Source organism: Populus trichocarpa, chromosome 7 (assembly GCF_000002775.5).
Source record: "Populus trichocarpa isolate Nisqually-1 chromosome 7, P.trichocarpa_v4.1, whole genome shotgun sequence".
NCBI classification, from domain to species: Eukaryota; Viridiplantae; Streptophyta; class Magnoliopsida; order Malpighiales; family Salicaceae; genus Populus; species Populus trichocarpa.
This window is the reverse complement of record NC_037291.2, coordinates 1,672,863-1,696,657: the sequence shown is the minus strand read 5'-3', so window position 1 is coordinate 1,696,657 and position 23,795 is coordinate 1,672,863. Positions and strand designations below refer to the sequence as shown.

General features: G+C 35.1%; 4 protein-coding genes across 4 annotated transcripts; 2 read left to right on the top strand and 2 right to left on the bottom strand.

Moving 5' to 3' along the window:
- Positions 1-3,912: 3,912 nt before the first annotated feature.
- LOC7480137 (GTPase ERA-like, chloroplastic) lies at positions 3,913-8,235 on the bottom strand. The gene is made up of 9 exons (XM_002310781.4): positions 7,717-8,235; positions 7,485-7,630; positions 6,617-6,757; positions 6,429-6,542; positions 5,753-5,878; positions 5,145-5,243; positions 4,933-5,034; positions 4,593-4,673; positions 3,913-4,270 (listed from the first exon to the last, which is right to left on the bottom strand). Exons 1-9 carry the CDS (start codon positions 8,063-8,065, stop codon positions 4,184-4,186), a joined length of 1,245 nt encoding a protein of 414 aa, XP_002310817.1. The 5' UTR covers positions 8,066-8,235; the 3' UTR covers positions 3,913-4,183.
- Positions 8,236-9,005: 770 nt separating this feature from the next.
- On the top strand, positions 9,006-15,859 carry LOC7480138 (DEAD-box ATP-dependent RNA helicase 16). Its single transcript, XM_006380707.3, has 14 exons — positions 9,006-9,338; positions 9,419-9,670; positions 9,752-9,880; positions 10,199-10,299; positions 10,506-10,620; positions 11,527-11,658; positions 12,458-12,523; positions 12,687-12,866; positions 13,815-13,910; positions 14,126-14,263; positions 14,880-14,962; positions 15,097-15,134; positions 15,230-15,444; positions 15,548-15,859. Exons 1-14 carry the CDS (start codon positions 9,114-9,116, stop codon positions 15,635-15,637), a joined length of 1,860 nt encoding a protein of 619 aa, XP_006380769.1. The 5' UTR covers positions 9,006-9,113; the 3' UTR covers positions 15,638-15,859.
- Positions 15,860-16,455: 596 nt separating this feature from the next.
- LOC7495491 (putative pentatricopeptide repeat-containing protein At3g47840) lies at positions 16,456-19,623 on the top strand. The gene has a single exon (XM_002310222.4). The coding sequence runs from the start codon at positions 16,534-16,536 to the stop codon at positions 18,673-18,675; it is 2,142 nt and encodes a 713-aa protein (XP_002310258.4). The 5' UTR covers positions 16,456-16,533; the 3' UTR covers positions 18,676-19,623.
- Positions 19,624-20,685: 1,062 nt separating this feature from the next.
- On the bottom strand, positions 20,686-23,514 carry LOC7495492 (lipid phosphate phosphatase epsilon 2, chloroplastic). Its single transcript, XM_002310782.4, has 4 exons — positions 22,959-23,514; positions 21,968-22,193; positions 21,367-21,440; positions 20,686-20,954 (listed from the first exon to the last, which is right to left on the bottom strand). The coding sequence occupies exons 1-4, from the start codon at positions 23,271-23,273 to the stop codon at positions 20,730-20,732; spliced, it is 840 nt and encodes a 279-aa protein (XP_002310818.3). The 5' UTR covers positions 23,274-23,514; the 3' UTR covers positions 20,686-20,729.
- Positions 23,515-23,795: the final 281 nt, after the last annotated feature.

The window sequence follows — 23,795 nt, the reverse complement described above, 5'->3', positions numbered from 1 at the left end:
CTAGTGTTGCATTTGTCTTTCTTTCCTTTAATAAAGCATTTGGCATCTTTCTTTAAGTATAATAGCTGGTTACTTCTTTAACCCCGTTGCCTATTTGCATTTCTCTTAAGTTGCCACCTCTTTGCTGTAACTACGACGGGTTTGCTCGTATCATGGGTGGTTCAATGTCCAGAACCCACCCAACAACCATGGTCCATGTCCGTACACATCTGGTAACCTTAGCAAAACCAGACCAAGTACTAGATAACCCTTTGCCATCTTCTATAAGAGCTGGCGATATAGCAGCCATTCAATTTCAACAAGCAACAAAGATGAACCCAGTAGCCTTTTGATCAATACTTCATTAGCCATGATGGTCTCTGAGAGAGAGCTTTTCATGAAGGGCATGGCATGGCAGGCCAATCATTCACCATGCTCATTGAATAGAACAAATACAGAAACACATGCATGTATGTGTTCATGTAGCTTTAGCTAGTACAAAGACACTGTTGGTTATTGGTTAAGGTCTAATCTGTTGGTTGTTGGTTATTGGTTAGGTTCATATATATATATATATATATATATATATATATATATATATTGAACCTAACCTTTTAACAAATGAAAATTTTACTTTAAAAGAAAATAGTTTTTTTTTCTTTTTAATTTTTAAAATTAACTCGACAGGATTTATAAAAATATTCTAATTATAAAATATCACTTTGATTCTAAAATAATTAATCAAGTAAATTTTTAAATCAGCAGTAAATACCTTTAAATCTTGATAGAGAAAGGTCACCTTCAGAAATTTGATGCTCTTAACGTCTCCATCTTACCCACCAACGCGTCACAAGTTCATGGATTTCATTGTTGAACCCATGTGAGTTATAGTGCCCTTCCCCTTCATGGTCCCACCATTTATTTTTATTTTTTTTAATATATGATAATATCAAATGGATAGAAAGTATATTATTTTTTTAATATATGTTAAAGAAATATGTTAAAAATCTTCACAATTTTGGTGAGTTATGATCCTTTAAGCAACATCTGCCAATTCATGATGGATAAAAAATAAGGATATTTGAACTTTCATAAAGTATGATTTTTCTTTCAAATTATACATGTAGACAAATATCTTGCTCTTAGAGACAACCGAGGAAGGAGATGCACTACTAGGCCTCATGGATGGTAAATTTTGGCCTCCTCCTAGCATTGCCAATAAATGTCAATTCCTTTAGAATAACAGGATATATAGAACTCCAATTTAAAAGGGTAATCATATCTTTTTTTTTAAAAAAAAATACCAAGTTTTGATAGTAAAAATAAACAAAAGAGGGAGAAAAATCTCTCATATATAGGAATAAAAAAAAGAAAAATTCAAAGAAAGAATGGAATTGGCTTTAAGTAGCCGACATCAACTCAACCCAACCCAAATTAGGGTGTTTTGTTGAGAGAGAGAGAGAGGGGAGAGAGGGGAGAGGTAAAAAATAGAATTCATAATTTTACCACTCTTCCTTGTGGCCCCTGTCAAGATATCAACTTTTTATATGATCCAAGCACAATCCAAGCTTGTGCGAAGGAACATGGATCATCAATGGTGGGACAAACCCAATCACACCAAATCTAAGACAAAATAAGAGCTGGGAAGACGATAGATGGTGTCATCATCAGATTCTGCTAAGTGACAGGTGCATGGCCATCACCACCCTTTTTTGTGGTGTGGAATTTCGTCACTTAGGAGCCGACAGGTTAATTAGGGCTTCGAGAGATCTAACCTGTCTGAAGACATGTGGCATGTGAAGTCTGGCCGTGCACTGAAAACTACAGCTCTGGGATTTACCAGCAGTATGTGAAGCATCTAGAAGGACATTTAGTCCTTGATCACTTGGTGGCATTAACAGAACCTAAACCTACTATATAATTCACTCTTGATTATTGAAACAGTCAAGTTATATCTTTGTTCTTAACCAGGAAAATCAATTAACTAGCTTTACTAGTTTACTGAGTGAATGAGCCTTTTTTCTGGGTTTATTAGTCATTAATCAGGGGCATCCGGGTGGTATTTTCATGATTAAATTACTTGATTGATCTTAAAAAAAAAAACACTTAACAATGATCCAGGGGTTCTTTTTTATGTATCACTTTTCAAGCTCAATGCAATGATTTTATTGCCCTTTGAATCAAGATTTTCCTGCATGAGCTTATTTGTGATTTTCTAATGGTTTTTCTTAATTATTATTTGGTTTCAGATCATGTGGTATTTTGATAAATAAAAAAATAAAAAAAGCTACTAATGTGTGTATTGCATCGGGCAGTTGCTCAATTGTTTTTGGGTAGCACGTCTAACTGACTTTGGTGGTCAAAACTATTGTTTTCCCGTGTCATTCGATTCATCTCAACGTCCTCTTCCTTTTTAGTTAGCGCATATAATCAACAGACATTCGGTTCAGCGTTGACAACTTTTTTTTCTTTTATTTTTTTCTTCTCTTAGAAATCCACGTCTGACCTTCCAGATTTGCAAATTAACCTTTTAAGTTTGTTTTCTTTGGAATTGGTCTGTTTTTTTTTTTTACTCCTATTTTTTTTTTTTAACTAATTTTTCAAAATGAGACTTTTTTTCTCAATTTGATCCTCTTTTAATTTTTTTTGTCTATCAAATTTGATGTATATTCCTTTTATTGTTGTTTTTTTTTATTTGAGATAGTTTTTTAATTTGTTTTTTTTTCAATTTCACCATCCTTCGTTTTTTTTTCCTTTCATATTTGATACTCATTTTTTTTATTTCTATTTTTAAATTTTTTAAATTGAAACTTTTTTTTTATTTCATCTTATAACATTAAATTGATTGATAATTGAGCTTCTTAATTGAACCCAAATTTATGATTTCACGGATTGTGAATTTAAAAGATTAATTCATGTTTAGAAGTTTCGTCTAGGCCAATTACTTTGGATTGAAACAATAAATTTACTGTTTTGTCATTTAAAAAATTTCACATATACCCTCCTTCAATTATTGTGAATTAGACATTTTTTAATTGATTGAGGTTACTACTATCTTTTTATAACTTTGTTGCATAAGTAAATTACTAAAATATCTTTAAAAGCAAAACAACACTTAATTTAAGTCTAGCTTTTTTTTTTTAAAAAAAAATTTCACTTTCCAAAAAACAATGCAATTATTTTATTGCCCTTAAAATAAAAAAAAAAGTTTTAAAGCTTGACTTTAAGGGCTTTGATAATCTCATATTATTATTATTTTCTCGTTATAAACATTTTGTCTTAAGGGAAAATTTGGTATTTTAATTAATATCAATAATAACTAAAAAAAGTTGTTAGTTGAAAGTTGTGAATTTAAAAATCTATGTTTAAAAGATTCGTCTATGTCAATTGTTATGGATTGAAACAATAAATTTACTATTTTATCCTTCAAAAAATCTCACACTCACCCTCCTCTTTAATTACTGTGGATTAGATATTTTTGAATTAATCATGACTATTACCTTCTTCTTATAACTTTGTTACACAATTAAATTATTTAACTAAAATATTCTTAAAAGCAAAACAACATTTAATTTAGGTCTAAGGGTTTCATTATAATCTTATACCCTGAATTACAGATTTTATAAATTAACCATAATTGACGTAAATTAATTCAATCTATTCTCAATTTTTTTAAAAAAAAATACATCAACCAATTTATTATCATTTAAATATTTCGGGTGGTATGCATCAAATTTTGACTTTGACTTTTTATAGTTTAAAAAATGATTCAACCTAAAAAACCTAGTATTTTCTAACCCTAGAGGGGAAAGACCTACACCCTTTTTCGTAGATTGGATGCTTCAATTCTAAAGGGAGTCGCCCATGAGGTCAAACCATTTGGCCCAAGATCTATAGCCATGCCCACTTTTAAGCCACTGTCTCAAACTTGACTAGCAACAACAAGAAGATATGGCTGGTGTTTTTCGCTCACGCAGAGAGAATGGGGCAGAGCAACGCCCATGGACGGACAAAATTTTCCAGCGAAGGTTACAAGTTACAACAATAGCTGTCCTAACTACAGAGAGGATCGACAAGGCTTCTATTAACTGGAAAAGATCAAAGCAAATGGAAAATTGAAATGAACTCTATGTAACAATTTTACAGTGGTGTGGCAGCTTCACTTGCACCGGTTGAATGCAGACAAATTGATAAAAACTTCATGCTATAATGCGCTAATTTGCCCTCCATAGCCATAGTACTTCAAAAGCCCTTCATCTTGCCGCCAATTCTCTTTTACTTTCACTTCTATCTGTTTAAAAAATGAGTCATGCATTAGGTAAATTATAAGATAAAAATCTTAAAACTAAAGTTTGAAAATGCAATATGGAATAAGAACATTTACGTGGATACACAGTGTTAGCTTTCAGGTATGTACTCACATTGGAAATTAGTATTTGGTTTTTCTGTATTTACCCTCATATTTGGAGGGAAGGGAACAGTGTCAATGTTTATTTTTACAACATGTCTGATTCAGAAACATGTCAAGGTAAACTAAACAATCAACAAAACAGAGTGGCCAAGTAACGATGTATGACTGATGATTATGAAGTTGTTACTGAGTAACTCTTTACCTCAAGATATACTTTCTTCTGAAGGAAATCCTCAATGTCCAGCCGAGCAGCTGTGGCAAGTAATTTCAAAGCCTTCCCTTCCTGCAGTGGTTAGTGCACTTGAATTGAGACCAAAAAAAAAAAAAGAACTACACAAAATGTTATGCACATGCGTGTTTACAGGCACACACACTTAATCTTTGGATTGCATCTCTGATATCCAGTACAATCTAAAACAGTCATCAAGGTTTAAATCAGTCAAGCAATAGCTTCTTGAGATCTCATTAATATACCAAGTCATACATGCACTTGAACAGCTTGCCATTTCATGATCCATTCCATAACTAAAAGGCCAACTTACTTTTCCAATGATAATGATCTTCTGTGTGTTCTTCTCCACAACAATCTCCACTTGAATAAAATCTTTGGCTGTTGGCCTAGCTTTATAGCCGACCACATTGACCTACAGGGTACACAGAGAAACCAACCTTCGTTGTTATTCATCAACTAAAGCTGGTTTTGGTGGGTTGAGGAGCAGAAGCTATAAGCCAACCTTGGGACACCATTGTTTACCTGACATGCATAAGGAACCTCATTGCGGAATTGCATAAAGATCTTTTCTCTAACAATTTCAGCTACAAAGAATCTTTCTGGGTGCTCACTAACAATGTCCTGAGAATGTCAAAGCACAAACAGCCTAATGTGTGAAAACATAATAGGAAAATAAGGAAAAGGATCCAAAGCCAACCACAGATGGCACTATTGCTTATATCATTTGCGATCACAAACAGATAAGACAAGAATAAACAAGGCAATGTCTTACCATGTCAGTGGCACCAGTGAGAAGACTCAAATGATGGAAGAGAAGACTCAAATAATGGAAGTTCGACGGAGTTCCTTACTGCTGGCTTCTTTAAGGTGTAATGCATAGCAAAAATGGAAGTTAAGTTTCGTGGTTCTCTTTCTCATATTTTATAATTAATTAACCACTAGTGGACCAGGCGCTCCAGATAATATACTGTTTCGCTCATGTCGTTAAGTTCAAATGATTAACTTAAGGTGGAGTACCCACAGTAGACCACTAACTACCTCCAGAGACTACGTATACGTTTACTCAGAAAAAAACATTTTCTCGGAGAAAAAAGGGGAAAAAAAGAAACATGTAGTTCAATTCAGTGTACCTTTGGATAATAAGCTGGCCCCATGGGAAGTTTTGAAAGTATCCATTCCTTGATATCTTCCACTCCTTGACCAAATTTGGCACTCACAGGTATGACCTCATCAACACCTGTAAATTTCTCATACCACTGCAAAAAAGTGAAATCTTTAGGGATCGGATCAGTTATTTAAAGAAGCATAGAAAACATAAAATACCACTTTTTAGGACAGTAGATATTCTCTGGCAAGACAAGACCATAGAACATCCAACATGACACTGACAATTTGCTATCATAACCACTATTGCATTTAGCACAAATCATTACAATCATATGAAATCAACCACCAAAATACATGTAAGATTTAACTTTTGATTCATATTTACAGCCAATGCACCGACTGACCATACATTTAACTTCTGATTTTCTTGTGTTAATGGACAGGATATTTTATCAATGTCAGAAGAACCTAAATGTAGGTAAGTGCAATCACAGATGTAGAAGAAGAGGTGACACCTCGAGGACAAGTTTGATCTACCCGTTATCTCTTAATTACATTACTTGGCAAATCATCTTATTATTGGGGTAATAATGATCAAAAGACATAAACCAAAAGGAAAGAAAGAAAAGACAATTATCAAACATAAATAATGAAGACAACTTATCATGCCAAAATAAGTATCAATCAAAAAGATCTAACCTCAAGTTTCTTTGCAATTTCACCAGGTTTGATCAAGTCTTTCTTGTTCAATACAAGTAAAGTGGGCACATTGTCTTTGAGGTTTCCCACACCTTCTTCCAGCATTTCATCAATCTAATCAAGAAATGGAATTTAGAAGAAAAGTTGAAAGAAAGAACTGCAAATAATTGCACAAACAATTAGCATACCTTTTCAGGTGCTCTGCAAGCATCAACAATAACTAGCACGCAGTCAGCATTGATGGCAGCACTCCTAACATTCTTCATCATCATAGAATCCAACTTGTGCATTTTCTTCTCGATAACACCTGGTGTATCATAAAGTATCATCTACAAGCAAACCTTTCAGTCAGGTGATCCGCATTGAGCAACTAAGCAATCATGTATTTAAGTATCATCAATTTTTCTTTATGTCTAAAGCGGTAACGTAAACAGTGAAAAAAGCATCATTACAATATTTCTTACAATTTATAAGAAAAATATGATTAGCTCATATCTAAAATAACTCAGTCATTCAATTGCTTAGCCTAGAGATTTCAAATTTTCTTTCAATGGTTCTGGTTTTCTTACAAATCGTTTTCCTACATATCTAAAGACCATTCACCACGTCTTCCAACAAGGAGGAACGCAAGCTTCTCATTACAACATGCACAAGCTAAAAGGCATTAACCAACGCAACACTCTACAATAACTAGATTACCCTAGGAAAAATTGCTCAACACTCAACATCAATTCATGAAAGATGATTTTACTTATCCTGCTGGCAAAATTGTCATTATATCGTGTTAAACACAACAAACAAACAAATCCAATAGGCAATAATTGTAGAGCAAAGTAAGACACAGCGAAGAATAAAATCATATTTACAATCTAAAAATCACAACTTTCTACTCTAATGTCCCCCTCTGTAAAAGGAAATTAACTTAAACAGCTTTGGGAATTCTGGGTTTCAATTTTCTGACAATGGTTCCGCAATTATTCAACATTACACAACCAAATAACACGATACAAAACACAGACACTCAAAAAAAGAAAAAGAAAAAGAAAAATAGGAAACCTGGTAATCTGGAGCGGAACAAATACCAAGAATGCGATGTCTAGTAGTCTGAGGTTTATCAGTAACAATCGACAACTTTTGTCCTATCATTTGATTCGAAAGCGTGCTCTTTCCTACATTCGGTTTCCCTACCACTGCCACGTACCCTACATCACCACAATCCTTCCATCCTTTTACCCAAATTTTGTTTTATTTTAATAATAATAAAAAAGAAATTCAGTAACTGACTGACCGCTACGATGATTAGAATTGGAGGAATCATGAAAGGCAAGTTCTTCAATCTCGTAATCATCAAGCAAAGCCGTGTTCCTGTCTGGTTTCACGCTTAATGATAACAAACCAGACGACATCTCGTCTTCATCTTCATCGCTGTCGAATTCCAGCTCACTTTCCGAATCTATTTGACTAATCAAGAGTTGTTGCTGCTGTTTATTCCTGGCTTGAAATCGAAAATGATTACTTGCTCTTCTTCGTAACTGGTAATGATAATTGCGAAAGAGAAGAGTCTTTGTTGTTGTAGAGAGGAAGGTTGGTTTCTGTCTTGGAATTTTTGTAGAGAGGTTTAAAGCTACTAGCTCCATTCTTTTTTTGAAGCCGAGCTTTCTTCTTTCAATGTTTCCTCTCCTCCTCCTCCTCCTCCTCCTCCTCTTCTTCTTCCACCTTCTCTTTCAACTGCTACTGCTACTGCTACTGCTACTACTGGATAACAACCATCCGTCGTCGTTTTGTATTGCGCGCTTCCATCGTTTCTAATTGTTTCTCGTGCTATGTCGTTTCACTATAAGAATGAAAAAGAAAATATGTGGGCTGGGCCTCCCAGAAGGACAGTTTAGATTGGATGTGGGCCCATCGTTACAATCCCTACCCGGTTAGAATGTCGGGGTTTTTTTTTTTAATAAAAATCTTTGACTGCAGGTTTGTATACTCTTGCAACTTATACTTAGTTATTAAACCAGCCAAATAAATTGATTTAGGAACAGTCATTTTATGGTTATGCTTGGTCCGGGTTTAAAAAATAATAAAAAATATATTTGATATAATATAATATGTTTAAAAACTTATGTTAATTCACAACTCAGGTTAAATACAGTAAAAACCTAATATTTTTTTTAAATTTTTTTTAAATAATATTGTTTTGATTTTATTTTTTAAAAAATATAATACTAACTCAATTTACCCTACTCAAACTATGATTGGACTTACCCCAAATAAACCTCAAGTAATAACTATATTTGTTTTTTTAAAATAAATACGACTTGTTTCATATATATTTATATTTAGTAATTAAATACATTATATCTTTACAATATTATTTTTAATTGAAAATATATTAAAATAATTTTATTTTTATTTTTAAAATCAAAACACCAAAATCATCACAAAAAATCACATAAAAAATAATTTAATTTAAAAAAAACATAATTTAAATAACAAGTCAAACCGAAAAAACAAACAAACTATATTGGAATGAAATTGGACCCTTAAAAAAGGGTCAGTTTTGATGTTTATTAAAACGGGTCTTAGTTCAATTAAATAAAACCCGACCCACAAGTTTAAAACCCTTCTCCTCTTCTTCCTCCTCAAAAACCCTAATATTCCCTCCCTCCATCTTTCTGCGTAAACCTAAAAATGGTGAAGGCCGATAAAACTAAAGAGAAAAAGGAAAAAGAGAGCGAACACAAACAAGAAATACAATTAAACGAGGAACCGGATGTAGTAGAAGAAGAAGACGACGAAGCACAGAGCTTTGAAGAGTTAGGGTTAGACCCTAGGCTAATTCGTGCCCTAAACAAGAAAGAAATTAGCATTGCAGAGCCCACTCCAATTCAGCGAGCCGCTATTCCTCTAATACTTGTCAGTTTCTTTTTCTTTTTAACTTTTATTTATTTATTTATTCATTCATTTTTGTAATTAATTGTTTTGAATATCATTAGCAAGGGAAAGACGTGGTTGCACGAGCGAAAACAGGGTCAGGGAAGACATTAGCTTACTTGCTTCCTTTGCTTCAGAAGCTTCTCAGTACGGCTGATTCGAATCGAAAAAAGCTTTCACCTTCAGCATTTATTCTGGTGCCAAGTGGAGAGTTATGTCAACAGGTTTATAAGGAGGTTTCGTCGCTGATTGATTCCTGTAAAGCTCAATTGAAAGTTGTTCAGCTGACTAGCAACATGCCTGCTTCTGATTTGGTTGGTTAATTAAAAAGTTACATGTTTAATTTTTAGTGATATTCAGCATAATTGGTTGACTGCTAGCTTGCTTGCTTGCAGCGGAACGCGTTGGCTGGGCCGCCCGATATTTTGGTGTCTACTCCTTCTTGTGTAGCCAAGTCCTTGTCAGTTGGAGTACTAAAATCGGAATCTATTAATGACTCACTTGAAATTCTTGTTCTTGATGAGGTGAGAACTTGGTGTTTGTGATGATGCTTATCCTTGTAATTCATTCATGATAGATGGAAGTTGGGATTTCTGATGATAATAGATTGTCTGAATTCAACTAGATTGCATTTGTTAAAATAATGGGATTTTGATGAAAATGACAGTGTTATGTCTATTGATATTGATCGAGTACATGTGCTATGTGTGTGCAATTTAGATTTCTACGGTTTCTTCTACCTTCTTATGGATGGAACTTCAGATACTAAGTTATCAATTTCTTAAAAAAGACATCTGCTGTATGTTTCCTTGAATGATTCATTAATATCTATTTATTTTCAGGCAGATCTCTTGTTGTCATTTGGCTATGAAGAAGATCTCAAAGCTCTTACTGCTCTTGTCCCAAGACGTTGTCAATGCCTTCTTATGTCTGCAACGTCAAGGTGTGTTGATTATGGCACTCTCCCTCCCTCCTTTTACTTATGTTTTGTTTGGTACCTTCAATTTATACTTTAGCAAGTCTTGAAACTTTCTTCCTTTCATCTTTTTTTACCCAATCGAAGTTCATATTGATAAAATGAAGTCTTTATGCTCGTCACTCTTCGATTGAGAGATTTCATGCATGCTATTTTGGCATTTGTTGTTTCAGTGCTGATGTCGACAAACTGAAGAAGCTCGTTCTGCATAATCCATATGTTTTGACCTTGCCAGAAGTTGAAGGTGTCAAGGATGAAGTTATCCCCAAAAATGTTCAGCAATTTTGGGTAAGGAATTCTATAGCCTTTTCTGGAGGATATGAGAAGTGATTGCTCCATTTGAGTTTTTTTTTCTGATGTGACCCATGTATATTTTTTGTGAATTATTTTGCATCCTTATTTATTTTATTTTTGGGAGACTAAAGCACCTATAAGATAAAAACAACTTTCAGATGGAATTTTTGTTCCTTGTTAGGCAGCTCCAGATGGAACTTTGGTTATATTTGGCTTTGAGACTGACAATAACATAATTGGCCTTAAACTGAAATCCCTCTGTAATCCTTGGGAACCAGCTAAAAGAAGATTGGAATATAAAGAGAATAAAAAATATATACACTACCACTGGCTTGCCTCTAGTAATGATTTGAAAGCAAAGCATAAACTACCGCTCCCCATTCAAGTATGGAATTCTACCATCGCACAAGGTTTTATTGATGAAGGGGGGAGGGGAAGAGGGGGCTTTTTAAGATTCAAACAAGTTCCCTCCAGCTCTCGTTATAATCAGCCCTTAATCATCTTGTCATCAGCATAAACCCCAAAATTCCCCGTATATTAAATGCTGTCTCCACCTATTAAACGACCCTTAGTTCTCAGCATTCAGCCTCTGGTGCAGAAACCTGCTGCGTTTCCTCTCTTAATATAAATCACATTTGCCACCAAACTTGTCAGTTTAGGTCCAAAACCTGGGTAATGGTGGAGCACATGTAGTCACACGTGTCTTGTCAGGTATCGCATTGACAACACTGTCATCTTGTAGTTATCAGAATCTGTCAAAGCAAAACTTCTGGTTATGATTCCTATGGTTTGTCGTATGGACTTTTAGCGTTTCTTATCTATATCAATCATCTGAGCCTCGTAATATATGGTTGAACAAGGGTATCAATGAGCTTTACAACTCTTTCATATCTTTTTCAGGTTTCATGTGGTGATCGTGACAAGTTAGTTCATATTCTTGCTCTTTTGAAGCTGGATCTGGTTCAGAAAAAAGTTTTGATATTTACTAATGCCATTGATATGAGTTTCAGATTGAAATTGTTTTTAGAGAAGGTATTCTCAGTCTCTGACTACTTTACTGGGCATCCATTGAATTATTTTAATTCATCATTCATTTTTAAAATAATTGCTGCTGATACATAGGAACTTGTCTCTTTGTTGAGATATTGGATATTGTATGGGTGAGGTGTTGCACCAATGATGTGAAATGTTGGACTTTGTGTAGTCAAAAAGCTTTGACCTGGGATATAGTCTACCTTTTTTTTGCAATATTATATTACCAACCCTGTACAATCTTTATCTTTATCAATTTTGGATCTGTGTCTCAATATTAGAAGTGCATCAGTAATTGGAAGCTCTACATAAAAAATAATCGAGATGTAATTTGCTGTTGATTTTGGCTAATTTAGTAGGATGAAATGCAATCTCATTTATCATTGATTGTGTAGTCTTAATTGCATCTCTGTTACCATTTTTGCAATATTATATAACCAATCCTCTGCAATCTTTATCTTTACCAATAATGGATCTGTGTCTCAATATGACATGCATCGGTGATTGGAAGCTCTACATCAAAATTAATTGAAATTCGTATTTATGTTCCCGGGGGGGGGGGGGGGGGGTTTCAAGATCGCTGTGACGGAAAAGTGCTGATTTGCCTTATGTTGTAGACAGACTAATGAAGGCTAGGCATCGAATTTTGTTTATTACTTGTTTTTATTTTCACTACTATTCTCATTGGGTGGAACTATTAATCTCCACATGCTGCTCTAATGTAGTTGTGTTATTTCTTGTAATGCTCTTGGTTTAGTATCTTCATCCCATATTGATGTCCTTGGTTATTTTTCCACAGTTTGGAATAAAGTCTGCTGTTTTAAATGCTGAGTTGCCGCAGAATTCTCGTCTCCATATCCTAGAGGTATGTTAGGTTCACAATTTCTGAAAATTTAAAACACAAATAGTAAGCCAAGGTCGAATGATGGTTTGAGGTTTGAAGGTTCCAAGTATGGGTTTTATGACCAAAATTTTGGTTATTGTTTTTAAAAGTAGCTCATTTTGCCTCCTATGCTGCTTGTTTTCAGGAATTCAATGCTGGGCTTTTTGATTATTTGATTGCAACGGATGACAGAGAAACAAAAGAAAAGGAAAAAGCCAACGAGGGAAGTCTTGCTGAGACAAGAAAATCAAAAAAGCATGCCAAGCAAAAGTTGGACTCAGAATTTGGAGTGGTGAGGGGAATTGACTTCAAAAATGTACACACGGTAAGCTAATGATTTTTTTTTTGGATAGGTTTTGTTGCTGCAGTTCTGCAGGCTGTAGTATTATATTCTATTGGACTGTTGTATCTGTGCTGTTTCATCTATTTTGGATGATGATCTGTTTAGAAAATAGACTTAAGAGGTTCATTCATAGATTCTCATGTTTGAAATTTTTACTTTTTTGTGTCTGAGATGCTATGGAAATCTGATGACTTGGGCTACAATGTTTGTATGTTTTCATCTTTGCAAATAACTTCATGTCACAGGGGGTTTGAATGAACATTCCTATCAAGTTAGCAAACAGATTAACCATCTTTTGGTTGCTTTCACCTGATGTATAAAATGATTTTTAGTTTAAATTAAAAGTTTTGATGGTTTCTATTCTCCCTTCATCATTTTTGTGTTAGTCTTGATTTAAATTACCACACATTTTTTTAGCAATAACATATTTTCAGATCGGGTTTTCTTTTAATCAAATCACTTGAAAGAATGGGAGGAAGAGAATCTGGGGCCTATAATTTGCATTAAACTAATGAGGTCATCTACTCATGCTTATTGGATTGGACTCCCAATCATATACTCAATGTCCTAAAATGCCAAATTTTGAATTTAATAGTTAGTTGACATGATGGCCAATTTCTACAAACTACTTTTCTAATATTTAGCCCATTGTGGCATCACAGGAGTGTATGATTTAGGTTATGCTAGAAACTATTGACTATTATTATATCACCCATAAAGATCATTTTTGTCTTCTATGTTTCTTATGCTAGTTTTTTGCTGGTTTAGTTATGTATAGGGGTGATCTGCATTATTTTCATTGTAGATGGTTTAATTATTATAGCTAAATATTGTGTTCAACCAACATTCCTTTCCTTTTTATATTTCTGGGTGTGCTTTTATTAATATGTGGGGGCCTTTTCTTGCCCCCACCCCCTTCTCTCATTTCAGGTTATAAATTATGATATGCCTCTAAGTGCCACCGGATATGTACATCGAATTGGACGTACTGGAAGAGCTTACAGTACTGGTTCTTCTGTTTCTCTGGTGAGTTGACGCAGAGGATTAAGATTTATTGAGATCCGAGCAGAATGACTTTAGACCTGTCCATGCATAAGATATAGTAATTGTTTTGTATAGATGAATAAGTTATGTTTTTATTTTCTTATTCTCTCCTCTGTTTGTTGATATGAAACTATGAATATATATATATATATGGCTTTTCCAATACTTAGCCATTCTGATTCTTGATCTGTTGATAGGTTTCTCCAGATGAGATGGAAATTCTCGAAGAAATAAAATCCTTTTTAGGGGATGACGAAAACAATGAATCGAATGTTATTTCTCCATATCCTTTGCTCACAAAGAATGCAGTGGAGTCTTTACGGTACAGGGCCGAGGTGATTGTTTTGATTCCCTCACTTAATCACGTTACTTTTATTCTGGATCATAAAAGATACAAGACTGAGTTTTCGTTGTTGATGTGATGTCCGCTAAGAAGAGGATGGTGTGTTGGAGTGTTTTTTTTTTTTTGTCAAGCTGTGGTAGGTGTATGCTGAAGTCCATTTGAGGCCAATGACTGGCATCTATTCCCCTCCCCCTAAGTGGTCTCAGGTTCCAGCATCTCCCTTGTAGCCCAAAAAAAAGAAGCGCATGTGTGTTTTAGTTCTCTTGGATGTTTCACTCTTATCTTTCAGAATAGCTTTTTCCTCATTTTTTTTCCTCCTTACAAAGCATACCATTAGAAGGGTATGCTTTTTTTTTTTTTTTTTCTCTTCCTGTGATCTTCCTAGATTCTTCAATGAATGGTGCATGTGAAATCTAGGTGAAGTCTTGGTGATCATGGTTGCTTCCTGTGATTTGGTCTCCTTTTTAAACTGGTGTTCCTGTCCAACTTTCGGTTGTTGTCCTTACCTTAAATTTTGGATATGATTTTGTTGTATCGGGGCAAATTTGGACACATTACATCCAAAAGAAGCAAAGGTCATAATTAATGGGTAGAGATTAATTTTGCAGGACACAGCAAAGAGTGTGACAAAAATTGCTGTCAGAGAAGCACGAGCTCAGGATTTGAGAAATGAAATTCTTAACTCTGAAAAGTGAGTATATGCTTTCCTCTGTCCAATTTCTTACTCATTTTCATCTTTCCGAGATTTTTAGTTGTTATGAAACATCTGTTGAACTTGTATGCGAGCATTGACCTTTTGTTTTCAATTTATGTTTTCTTGTGTAGGTTGAAGGCTCATTTTGAAGTCAATCCAAGGGATTTAGGTGATGCACTTACTAATTTTGTCTATTTTGACTGTCCTGCTTCCCTCACCTCACTACTTGTCCAAGTTCTTAGCTTTGAATTTGTATTGGAACAGATCTTCTAAAACATGACAAAGTTCTGAGCAAGAAGCCCCCTGCTCCACATCTTTCTGATGTGCCTGACTACTTATTGGATGCAACAACCAAGGAAGCAAGCAAGATGGTTAAGCTTGCGAGAGCTGCAATGGGAAACAACAACTCTGGTCGCCGCCAAGGACCAAAGAGAAACTTCAGAAAAAGCAAAGACCCCCTCAAGTCTTTCTCTGCTGAGGTAATATACGTTCATCTTCAACCATGAATCCTTGGTTCATTTCAAAGTCAAATTAAATAGTGGTTGGAAATGCTAAGCTTATAATGCTTTATTTTGGTTTCAGGGGCCGAGGAGAGGTCGCAAAGGTGGAATGAAGAGAGAAGGAAAAGACGGGGATGATACTCATAAACACAAGAAGAAAAAAAATCTCTAAAAAAACCCCGTCTCTCAGGCCTTGACCATGCAATTTTGTATGAATGACTAGTTATACAAGAAATTTTGTTTCTTTCAATTTCCGAATGCCCTAAATCTATATTCAGGTGGCTATGTTTATTCTTTTTTCGCCGTCTGTTGTGCTATTTGTTGCCATAAACAAGCTTGAGGCGTGCTTAACACCTGATTTGAATCCATCAACATCATCATCAATGCTTTCCAATTTTAAGGGGTGTTTGAAAGTATATTAGTGGCTGTTTGTTTTTTGAAATATATTTTTTTTTTAATTTTTAAAATTATTTTTTATATTAGTATATCAAAATTTTTTGAAAATATAAATAAATTAATGATAAACAAAAAAAATTAAAATTTGATCGACCAGGTTATTTTTTTTTAAATCAAAATCAAAATCAGGAAGAGGTAATAACACAGGTGTAGTTTTTAGTAGCTGTGATGAGATGAAAGCAGTGATTTATCCCATACATACAGGGTGGTTATGATCATCTCTGTGCAAAACCACTACAGAAGATGGTAATAATCCCCTGTATTTTCGCTCACAAATTATCTCCAGGGCCCAGTGGGCCTATCAAGTCTGAATATAAGTTAATTTGTGCCCGGGAGTGCAGGTTGACTCTCGGAATTAAAGGAGTCAGAATACGGCTCAAATCGGCTGTCAAAAATTTTATTTGTTTTTTATATTTTATTTTTTTATATTTTAAAATTGTTTTAATACATTGATATTAAAAATAAATTTGAAAAAATAAAAATTATTATTTTAATATTAAAAAAAAACACAAGTAATTAATACTATAATATCTAACGTTAAATGTTAACTACTAGTAATTAACCGCGGGCTAGTCTAGTGCTTGGCACGGCTACTTCTTTTCCTACAGAAACATGCTTCTCTCAGTCCGGTCTCATGTTAGAAGACTATGTGCAGTATCAACCATGGTTTGCACAGATTACAGATACCTCGTCGTCTCTTGTCCAAAACCAGAAGCCTCACACCCGAAAACCCAGATCGAAAATCACTTAAACATGCAAGAAATCAACTTAGTTTTGAAGAATCTAGTGAAAACAGGTCATTTAAACAATGCACGTCAACTGTTTGATAAAATGCTTCAAAGAGACGAAATTTCATGGACTACTATAATTTCTGGTTATGTCAATGGTATGAACACGACAGAAGCCTTGTCTTTGTTTTCTAAAATGTGGGTTGAGCCGGGTCTCCACATGGATCCCTTTATTCTTAGTCTTGCACTCAAAGCTTGTGGGCTTAATATGAGTGTGAGCTTTGGTGAGTCATTACATGGGTATTCGGTTAAAACTGATTTTGTTAACTCAGTTTTTGTAGGGAGTGCACTTGTGGATATGTACATGAAAATTGGTAGAGTTGAAGAAGGTTGTATTGTGTTTAAAGAGATGCCTTTGAGGAATGTAGTATCTTGGACTGCTATAATAGCTGGGCTTGTTCGTGCCGGTTATAATAAGGAGGCTTTGGCTTATTTCTCTGATATGTGGATACAAAAGGTAGGGTGTGATACCTACACGTTTTCTAGTGCGTTAAAGGCATGTGCTGATTCTGGTGCTTTGAATTATGGGAGGGAGATTCATTGTCAAACATTGAAGAAAGGTTTTATTGCAGTGTCTTTTGTGGCTAACACTCTTGCTACAATGTATAATAAGTGTGGGAAATTGGATTATGGTTTGCGGTTGTTTGAAAGCATGACACAAAGGGATGTGGTTTCGTGGACGACGATTATAATGTCGAATGTGCAGATAGGTCAGGAGGAAAATGCTGTTAAAGCATTTAGAAGAATGCGAGAAACAGATGTACGTCCTAATGAGTTCACTTTTGCAGCTGTCATTTCTGGTTGTGCTACTCTTGGAAGAATTGAATGGGGTGAACAATTGCATGCACATGTTATACGTCTAGGTCTAGTGGATTCTTTGTCTGTGGCCAATTCAATTATGGCCATGTATTCGAAATGCTGGCAGCTAGATTTGGCTTCAACTGTGTTTCAAGGGTTGTCCAGAAGAGATATTATTTCGTGGAGTACTATGATTTCAGGGTATGCTCAAGGGGGCTGTGGAGAAGAAGCATTTGATTATCTATCATGGATGAGAAGGGAAGGGCCAAGACCGAATGAGTTTGCTTTTGCAAGTGTGCTGAGTGTTTGTGGAAATATGGCAATTCTTGAGCAAGGGAAGCAACTCCATGCTCATGTCTTGTGCGTTGGATTAGAACAGAACACCATGGTACAAAGTGCTCTAATCAATATGTATTCAAAATGTGGGAGCATAAAGGAAGCTTCAAAAATCTTTGATGAGGCAGAATATAATAATATTGTATCATGGACAGCCATGATTAATGGATATGCTGAACATGGATACAGCCAGGAAGCCATTGATTTGTTCAAGAAGCTTCCCAAGGTTGGATTGAGGCCAGATTCTGTGACCTTTATTGCGGTTCTTGCTGCTTGCAGTCATGCTGGACTGGTTGATCTTGGTTTCCACTACTTCAATTCTTTGAGTAAGGTCCACCAGATTTGTCCTTCAAAAGATCACTATGGATGCATGATTGATCTCCTATGCCGAGCTGGGCGATTAAATGATGCAGAGAGCATGATCCAAAGCATGCCATTTCAACGTGATGATGTTGTTTGGTCTACTCTTCTTAGAGCATGCAGAATCCATGGTGATGTGGATTGTGGAAAACGTGCAGCGGAAAAAATTCTTCAATTAGATCCGAATTGTGCAGTGACTCACATTACCCTGGCTAACATGTATGCTGCCAAAGGAAAGTGGAAAGAAGCAGCAGAAGTGAGGAAGATGATGAAATCAAAGGGGGTAGTTAAGGAACCAGGATGGTCTTGGATTAAGTTTAAGGATCGAGTTTCTGCATTTGTGTCTGGTGATCGGTCTCATCCAGAGGGTGAATATATATATGATGTGTTGGATTTACTAGCATCTCAAGCAGAAATGCATATGCAGGAAATGGATTTTCTTCTTAATGAAGTTCAGGAATCTCAAAGGTGAACCATGCTTCATTATAACAATGCAGATTTTAGTGGTCTGTTAAATCATTTTAATCACTTCTTTAGGAGCTGCAGATCCTAAACAATGGCAAGGATGTTGCAGAGTGTTGATACAAATCAAAAACAATAAATGGAATCTGATTTTGTCTTCAAAAAGTAAATCAATTGAAGGATGAACTGAAGTAGAAGTGCAGAAAGCAGATGCATCTTGTTATGGGGTGGCATGTCCTGGGATTGCTATATTTTATGGCAGTTTAAAGTTACAAATGATTCTGCTGCAAAACTGAACAGAAGCCATAAGTCGATCAACTGATAAAGTGGAATTTTATGCAGAAACTCCTGGAAATGATCCTGGTTTCGGCACATAGCAGAGAGACCTAATTTTCAATATCATCATTATCATTTGCAGCAGCTTAAAGTTTACAAATGAATCTGCCAAGCTGAAGAATAGTCATAGGCTGATCCACCAAAAATTGGGTCAGAGGAATATGAGGGCATGCTTCTATCATATATACCTTGCACTTTAAGGTAAGGAGTCTTTCAATTTCAGCAAAATCCCATCTCCTGCCCATGATCTTGCGTGAAGAGTTTATATGCATTTTGGAGAAAATTTCTGGACAAGAGCATTCCAGTTTCAATCCAACTGTTTCTGAAGGCCATGTTCTCATTTGTTGTGGACCTTGTGGTGATAACCTATCCTACCTAAAAGGGAAGATGGTAGTGTTACAACAGCGAATTGAAGGTTCAAAATGCTTACCTTCTTGTGGAACTAGTATTTGTCGATGGTCTTTTCCTTGACCCTTTTTGTCTAACAACATTAATATCAAGATGTCCCAAGTTTTCAAAGGAAATGTCCTTCCAGTACTCCAACAAGCTTTTGAAGTGAAACAAGAAGATTGATGTTGTTGAATAAATGCTGGGCAGGGTTTCCTGATCATTTTAAAATTTACAGTAGAGTAAGATCTTTATGCGTGAAATTTCTTCTGAGCAATGTCAGGGAAACTATTCGTCCACTTTAAAGTCTTATAGTGATTAATGAAATGGGAGGCTATAATTTGCTTTCTTTCCACTAGTCATATTCAGATTTCATTTCATCTAAATCATGTGGAAAGTATTCATTTTTTTAATAGTTCTTGGATGGTCATTGATTTTGCTTTAGATAGTTTGAAGCACCTGTTCTTGATTATGTGCACAGTGCACTCGTTCGTGTTCAACTATGTCTAACAAAAAAAAAAAAAATCTTTTTCCTCGTGGTTGGTTAGATAATGCCAAACACCGAGATGCCAAGACAAGTAAACAACTAAACATAACCCTAGTTCCAAAACAAATGAGGTCAGCTCTATGAATCCGTTTTCTTTGTTTCATCCCTGAATTCCTTTTCATTCAAGCATCTCTCTTTTGAGTTGCTATCTATCCTTTTCCCGTCGAGATGGGAACTCTATTCTTCCTTCTCTCTTACCCTCCTCTCTCCTTTTGTATTGAGACTGTTTAACAAGAACATCTTTGTTTCTTATTTTAAAAAAATTAAATTTTTTTTATTTTTTTCTTTACTTCAAATTAATTATTTTTTGGTGTTTTCAAATCATTTTTATGTACTGATATCAAAAATAATTTTAAAAAATAAAAAAAATATTATTATTTTAATACATTTCCACAAAAAACACTTTAAAAAACAATAATAAATACCCTCTAAGCTGAAACAACATGGTGGTTATGCACATGGTGGTTATGCACATAAGGATCTTTCTGCAAAACCTAGCTTAATAAAAAGTTGAAGGTGCAAAATCATGGTGAGTGGACGTTTTGTATAGTGTGCATTAGCATATAAACACATCTAATATACTGAAAATAGTTGAGGAAAAAAAAATTGAAGAATAAAGCAACCTCTTTGCTTTCAAAGTTGGTTCGTGAAGGTTCCTTCACTAGAAGTGGACAACAGCATCAAAAGACTCTAAATATCTTGCATAAAGCCCTATTTCAGGTTTTGATATTCTGATTTGCTCCGAATGAATTGCTTGTAAATTGTGTAATCATATTCAACTATTTAAAAATTCATCATTCATCTCTGAACCAATAACGGATAACATATACAAGAAACCCCATGCAGGATGCAGCAGCTGCCATAATAACAATTATGCGAACCGAAAGAGAGGAAATAAATGCCTTAAGCACAAATGCATCCCATGACCAGAACCAAAAAATGGAGAAAATGAATCCTACAGCAGCACCCGCCGCAACTTGGCTGATTGTATGAAGTCCTTGTGAGACCCGCAACCATGTCTACAAAACAGATGATGATAGATAAAAATTAGAAACCTGTCCATTTCGGTTTATTTACTTTGCTCCATCTCTTCTTTGACCAAGGCATTTCACTTGCTCAACCAATGGGGGTCATAACCACATAGATTTTATAAATTCTTACCAAATCATAGGGAAAAAGTTAAAAAAAATCTACAATTGTCATAAGCTCCAACCTCAATACTCTATTATTTGGTCTTGGAATGGCTTTGGAAAGCATACTAAGTACCTTGCACTAGTTCACAGGCTTCACATAATCAGCAGTGATTTTCCTAATTTGCAAGCCACTAGGTTTCTACATTGTTGGTTGTTTTTTATAAACTCGAAAGTGAGACCAAATTTTTGTCACATGCTGAATTTGACTGTATTATGAGGGGGGTAACATGATACTTACAAGATATGTGCCAAATGCCAGGATAAGTGCACCGAGGATCAGTGAAAATCCATTCACTCCTAGCCATTCCACAACTGCAACAGCACACAGAACAAGCAATGCATGTCAGCAATGAAGTCAGTACATTGACAATTCACCAAGGAGCATTCATTAAGATCAAAAACAGGCATGCAAAAAGCATCTGTAACAGTAAGTAGCCACATCGTAAGAAGAGAAAATATACAGATTACTGAAAGTCGCTCCATTTTGTAAGAGATGAGATTAGGCTCACGTTGATGGGGAGATAAGATATCATTTCATTTACTTCCCTTGTCACAACTACATAGATCTATTCTATGTCCTAAGAGAAAAGACTTGTTAACCAATCAATCATTAATTATCCAAATATCTATACAAGCGCATTCTACATGGCTTCCTGGTGTTATCTAAAACTGAGGTGAACTAACCTAGATCATCCTTTGCATTTGAGGAGAACAAAAATACGACACTGCATGCCATCATCATTGATGGAGTTATCATGAAGCTTCTTCAGTTAGATTTTGCAATTGCTAGTCAGTTGCATGATAAATAGCAAACATGTCAAGTAAAGAGGGGACCTTACCTGACAGAATAGCAAACACCACAGTGAAGAAGATGGATTGTCCATGTGAAGATGGCATCCCAGGGTCAGACCTCAATGTGGAATCGGGTCTCTCTTGGTTGAATATTCGTTTAAGGATTACAGAGAGGATTGAGTTTACAATTGACCCCAAAACAGCCCACATGGCTTCTGCATCATGCCTCCAAAGAATGACAGCACCGAATAGAGCAGCTACAAGCCATTTGCTCTGTACCAACAACAAATGTACGACTAACATTATGAGGATTTGTTTCATTCGAATGCCAAAATTGAAATACTGACAGAGGAATATTGCAGAATATGACAATAACAAAACAAATTGGAATGGCAGTGGTAGTGGTAGTCAAATGTGGTGCTAGATGCTTGACATTATAAAAATAGCCACTTCCTTGAATTGAACCTCATAAAAATATAACAAAGATATGAAGTAACATAAATCTGGTATACAGCAGCTATAGAGGATTCCTAGTGCTAAACACCATCCAGCCAAGAAGATTTTGTAATAACTTCATGCCATGATTGCCAAAAAATTGCGTTCTCAGTGCAAATGCTCCAGTAGAGAATTAGGAATAGGAACCAATCTTCCTTGAATTAGTCTCATCTTTCAATTGCAACCTCAATTAATTCCACAATTTCAGCTGTTTTGGGCACAAGTCTCACTTCAAACCAGACAAAAAGGAAGTGCAATTTGTGTCCATTTTCACAAGTCTTGACCAATAAAGAAGGAAATGCAGACAGACAGTAACTGAAATTAGAAAGACAAGCAGATTGATCTTTGATTGTAATAGCCTTACGTCAAATGCTGTTGAAAGTAACTAAATTTGATGCTTTCATTTCCAATTAGTCGACATGTTAAATCATTGTTATTATAAAAAAGACCCGTAACATCAAGAAGAAGAAAAAAACACAACTTAGATTACAAAGAATAAAAGCACTAAAAATAGGCAACTAAAACAAAGAGAAAAACACAAACCAGGCGGTTGAGAGTGGCTTCAAGTCCATCAGCCAACAGCCCACTTTGAAACTCGTTAAGCCCATCAACAACAGCTTCTTGCTGAAACAACCCTGTACTTTCTTCACTGTCACTACCATTACCACCTCTAAAGGCAGACATTCTGACCAATTCAGTCATGTTCTTTGACAAAGCTTTATTCTTTGAACTAAAAAAATCAGATTTTGAAGCAGGAAACCGATGGAACGAGATGGGTTTCGCTTGATTAAGCTTAAAAGGACTAAAAAGCAAGGATTTGAAAGTGGGTTTGTGGAGAATAGCAGGAGTTGACATCATTTTTGTGAGAGATAATGGCAGAGAACCAGAGTTTGGAAGCAAACGCAGTCGTGGAAGTAGAGAGGACCATTTCTTGGAATTTTATAGTGCAGGACCAAGCAAGTAGTGTACCTGTGGAATTTAAGATCTACTGGTTGTTAATACATAGAGTTGTTGGTTTGGGTATCTGTTTTCGGCCATGAATTGTCAGGTTCTGCATCCAAAGAGGATTTGTAGCCATGGATTTTCCAACAAGGGATTGGAATGCCTTTTTTTTTTTTTTTAATTTACTACTCTAATTAGTATGTGTTTTTGCGAAGATTAAATTAATTAGTGATTTTTCTTCTTTTTTATTTATTTTTAAGATCACTATATTAAAATCATTTAAAAACTTTAAAAAATAAATACCAAATCAATATTTTTATAAGTTTAAATTTTTTTTTTAAATAAATACATTATGTGGATTTTTTTATTTATTTAAAATGTATTTTCATATTAGTTAACGGAGTAATTAAAGCTAAATCTCTTCTCAAACGATCTTTT

Excerpts from the sequence above, each read along its gene's own strand:
- LOC7480137 (XM_002310781.4), bottom strand. The coding sequence starts at position 8,065 with ATGGAGCTAGTAGCTTTAAACCTCTCTACAAAAATTCCAAGACAGAAA. Across the intron at positions 6,543-6,616 it reads CTTGCAGAGCACCTGAAAAG|ATTGATGAAATGCTGGAAGA; the intron begins GTATGCTAATTG and ends TTTCTTGATTAG. Across the intron at positions 5,035-5,144 it reads AGGTTCCTTATGCATGTCAG|GTCAATGTGGTCGGCTATAA; the intron begins GTAAACAATGGT and ends TGTACCCTGTAG.
- LOC7480138 (XM_006380707.3), top strand. The coding sequence starts at position 9,114 with ATGGTGAAGGCCGATAAAACTAAAGAGAAAAAGGAAAAAGAGAGCGAA. Across the intron at positions 9,881-10,198 it reads AAATTCTTGTTCTTGATGAG|GCAGATCTCTTGTTGTCATT; the intron begins GTGAGAACTTGG and ends ATTTATTTTCAG. Across the intron at positions 12,524-12,686 it reads CTCGTCTCCATATCCTAGAG|GAATTCAATGCTGGGCTTTT; the intron begins GTATGTTAGGTT and ends GCTTGTTTTCAG.
- LOC7495491 (XM_002310222.4), top strand. The coding sequence starts at position 16,534 with ATGCTTCTCTCAGTCCGGTCTCATGTTAGAAGACTATGTGCAGTATCA.
- LOC7495492 (XM_002310782.4), bottom strand. The coding sequence starts at position 23,273 with ATGATGTCAACTCCTGCTATTCTCCACAAACCCACTTTCAAATCCTTG. Across the intron at positions 21,441-21,967 it reads GGTGTTTGCTATTCTGTCAG|TTGTGGAATGGCTAGGAGTG; the intron begins GTAAGGTCCCCT and ends GTGCTGTTGCAG. Across the intron at positions 20,955-21,366 it reads TGGCATTTGGCACATATCTT|ACATGGTTGCGGGTCTCACA; the intron begins GTAAGTATCATG and ends TCTGTTTTGTAG.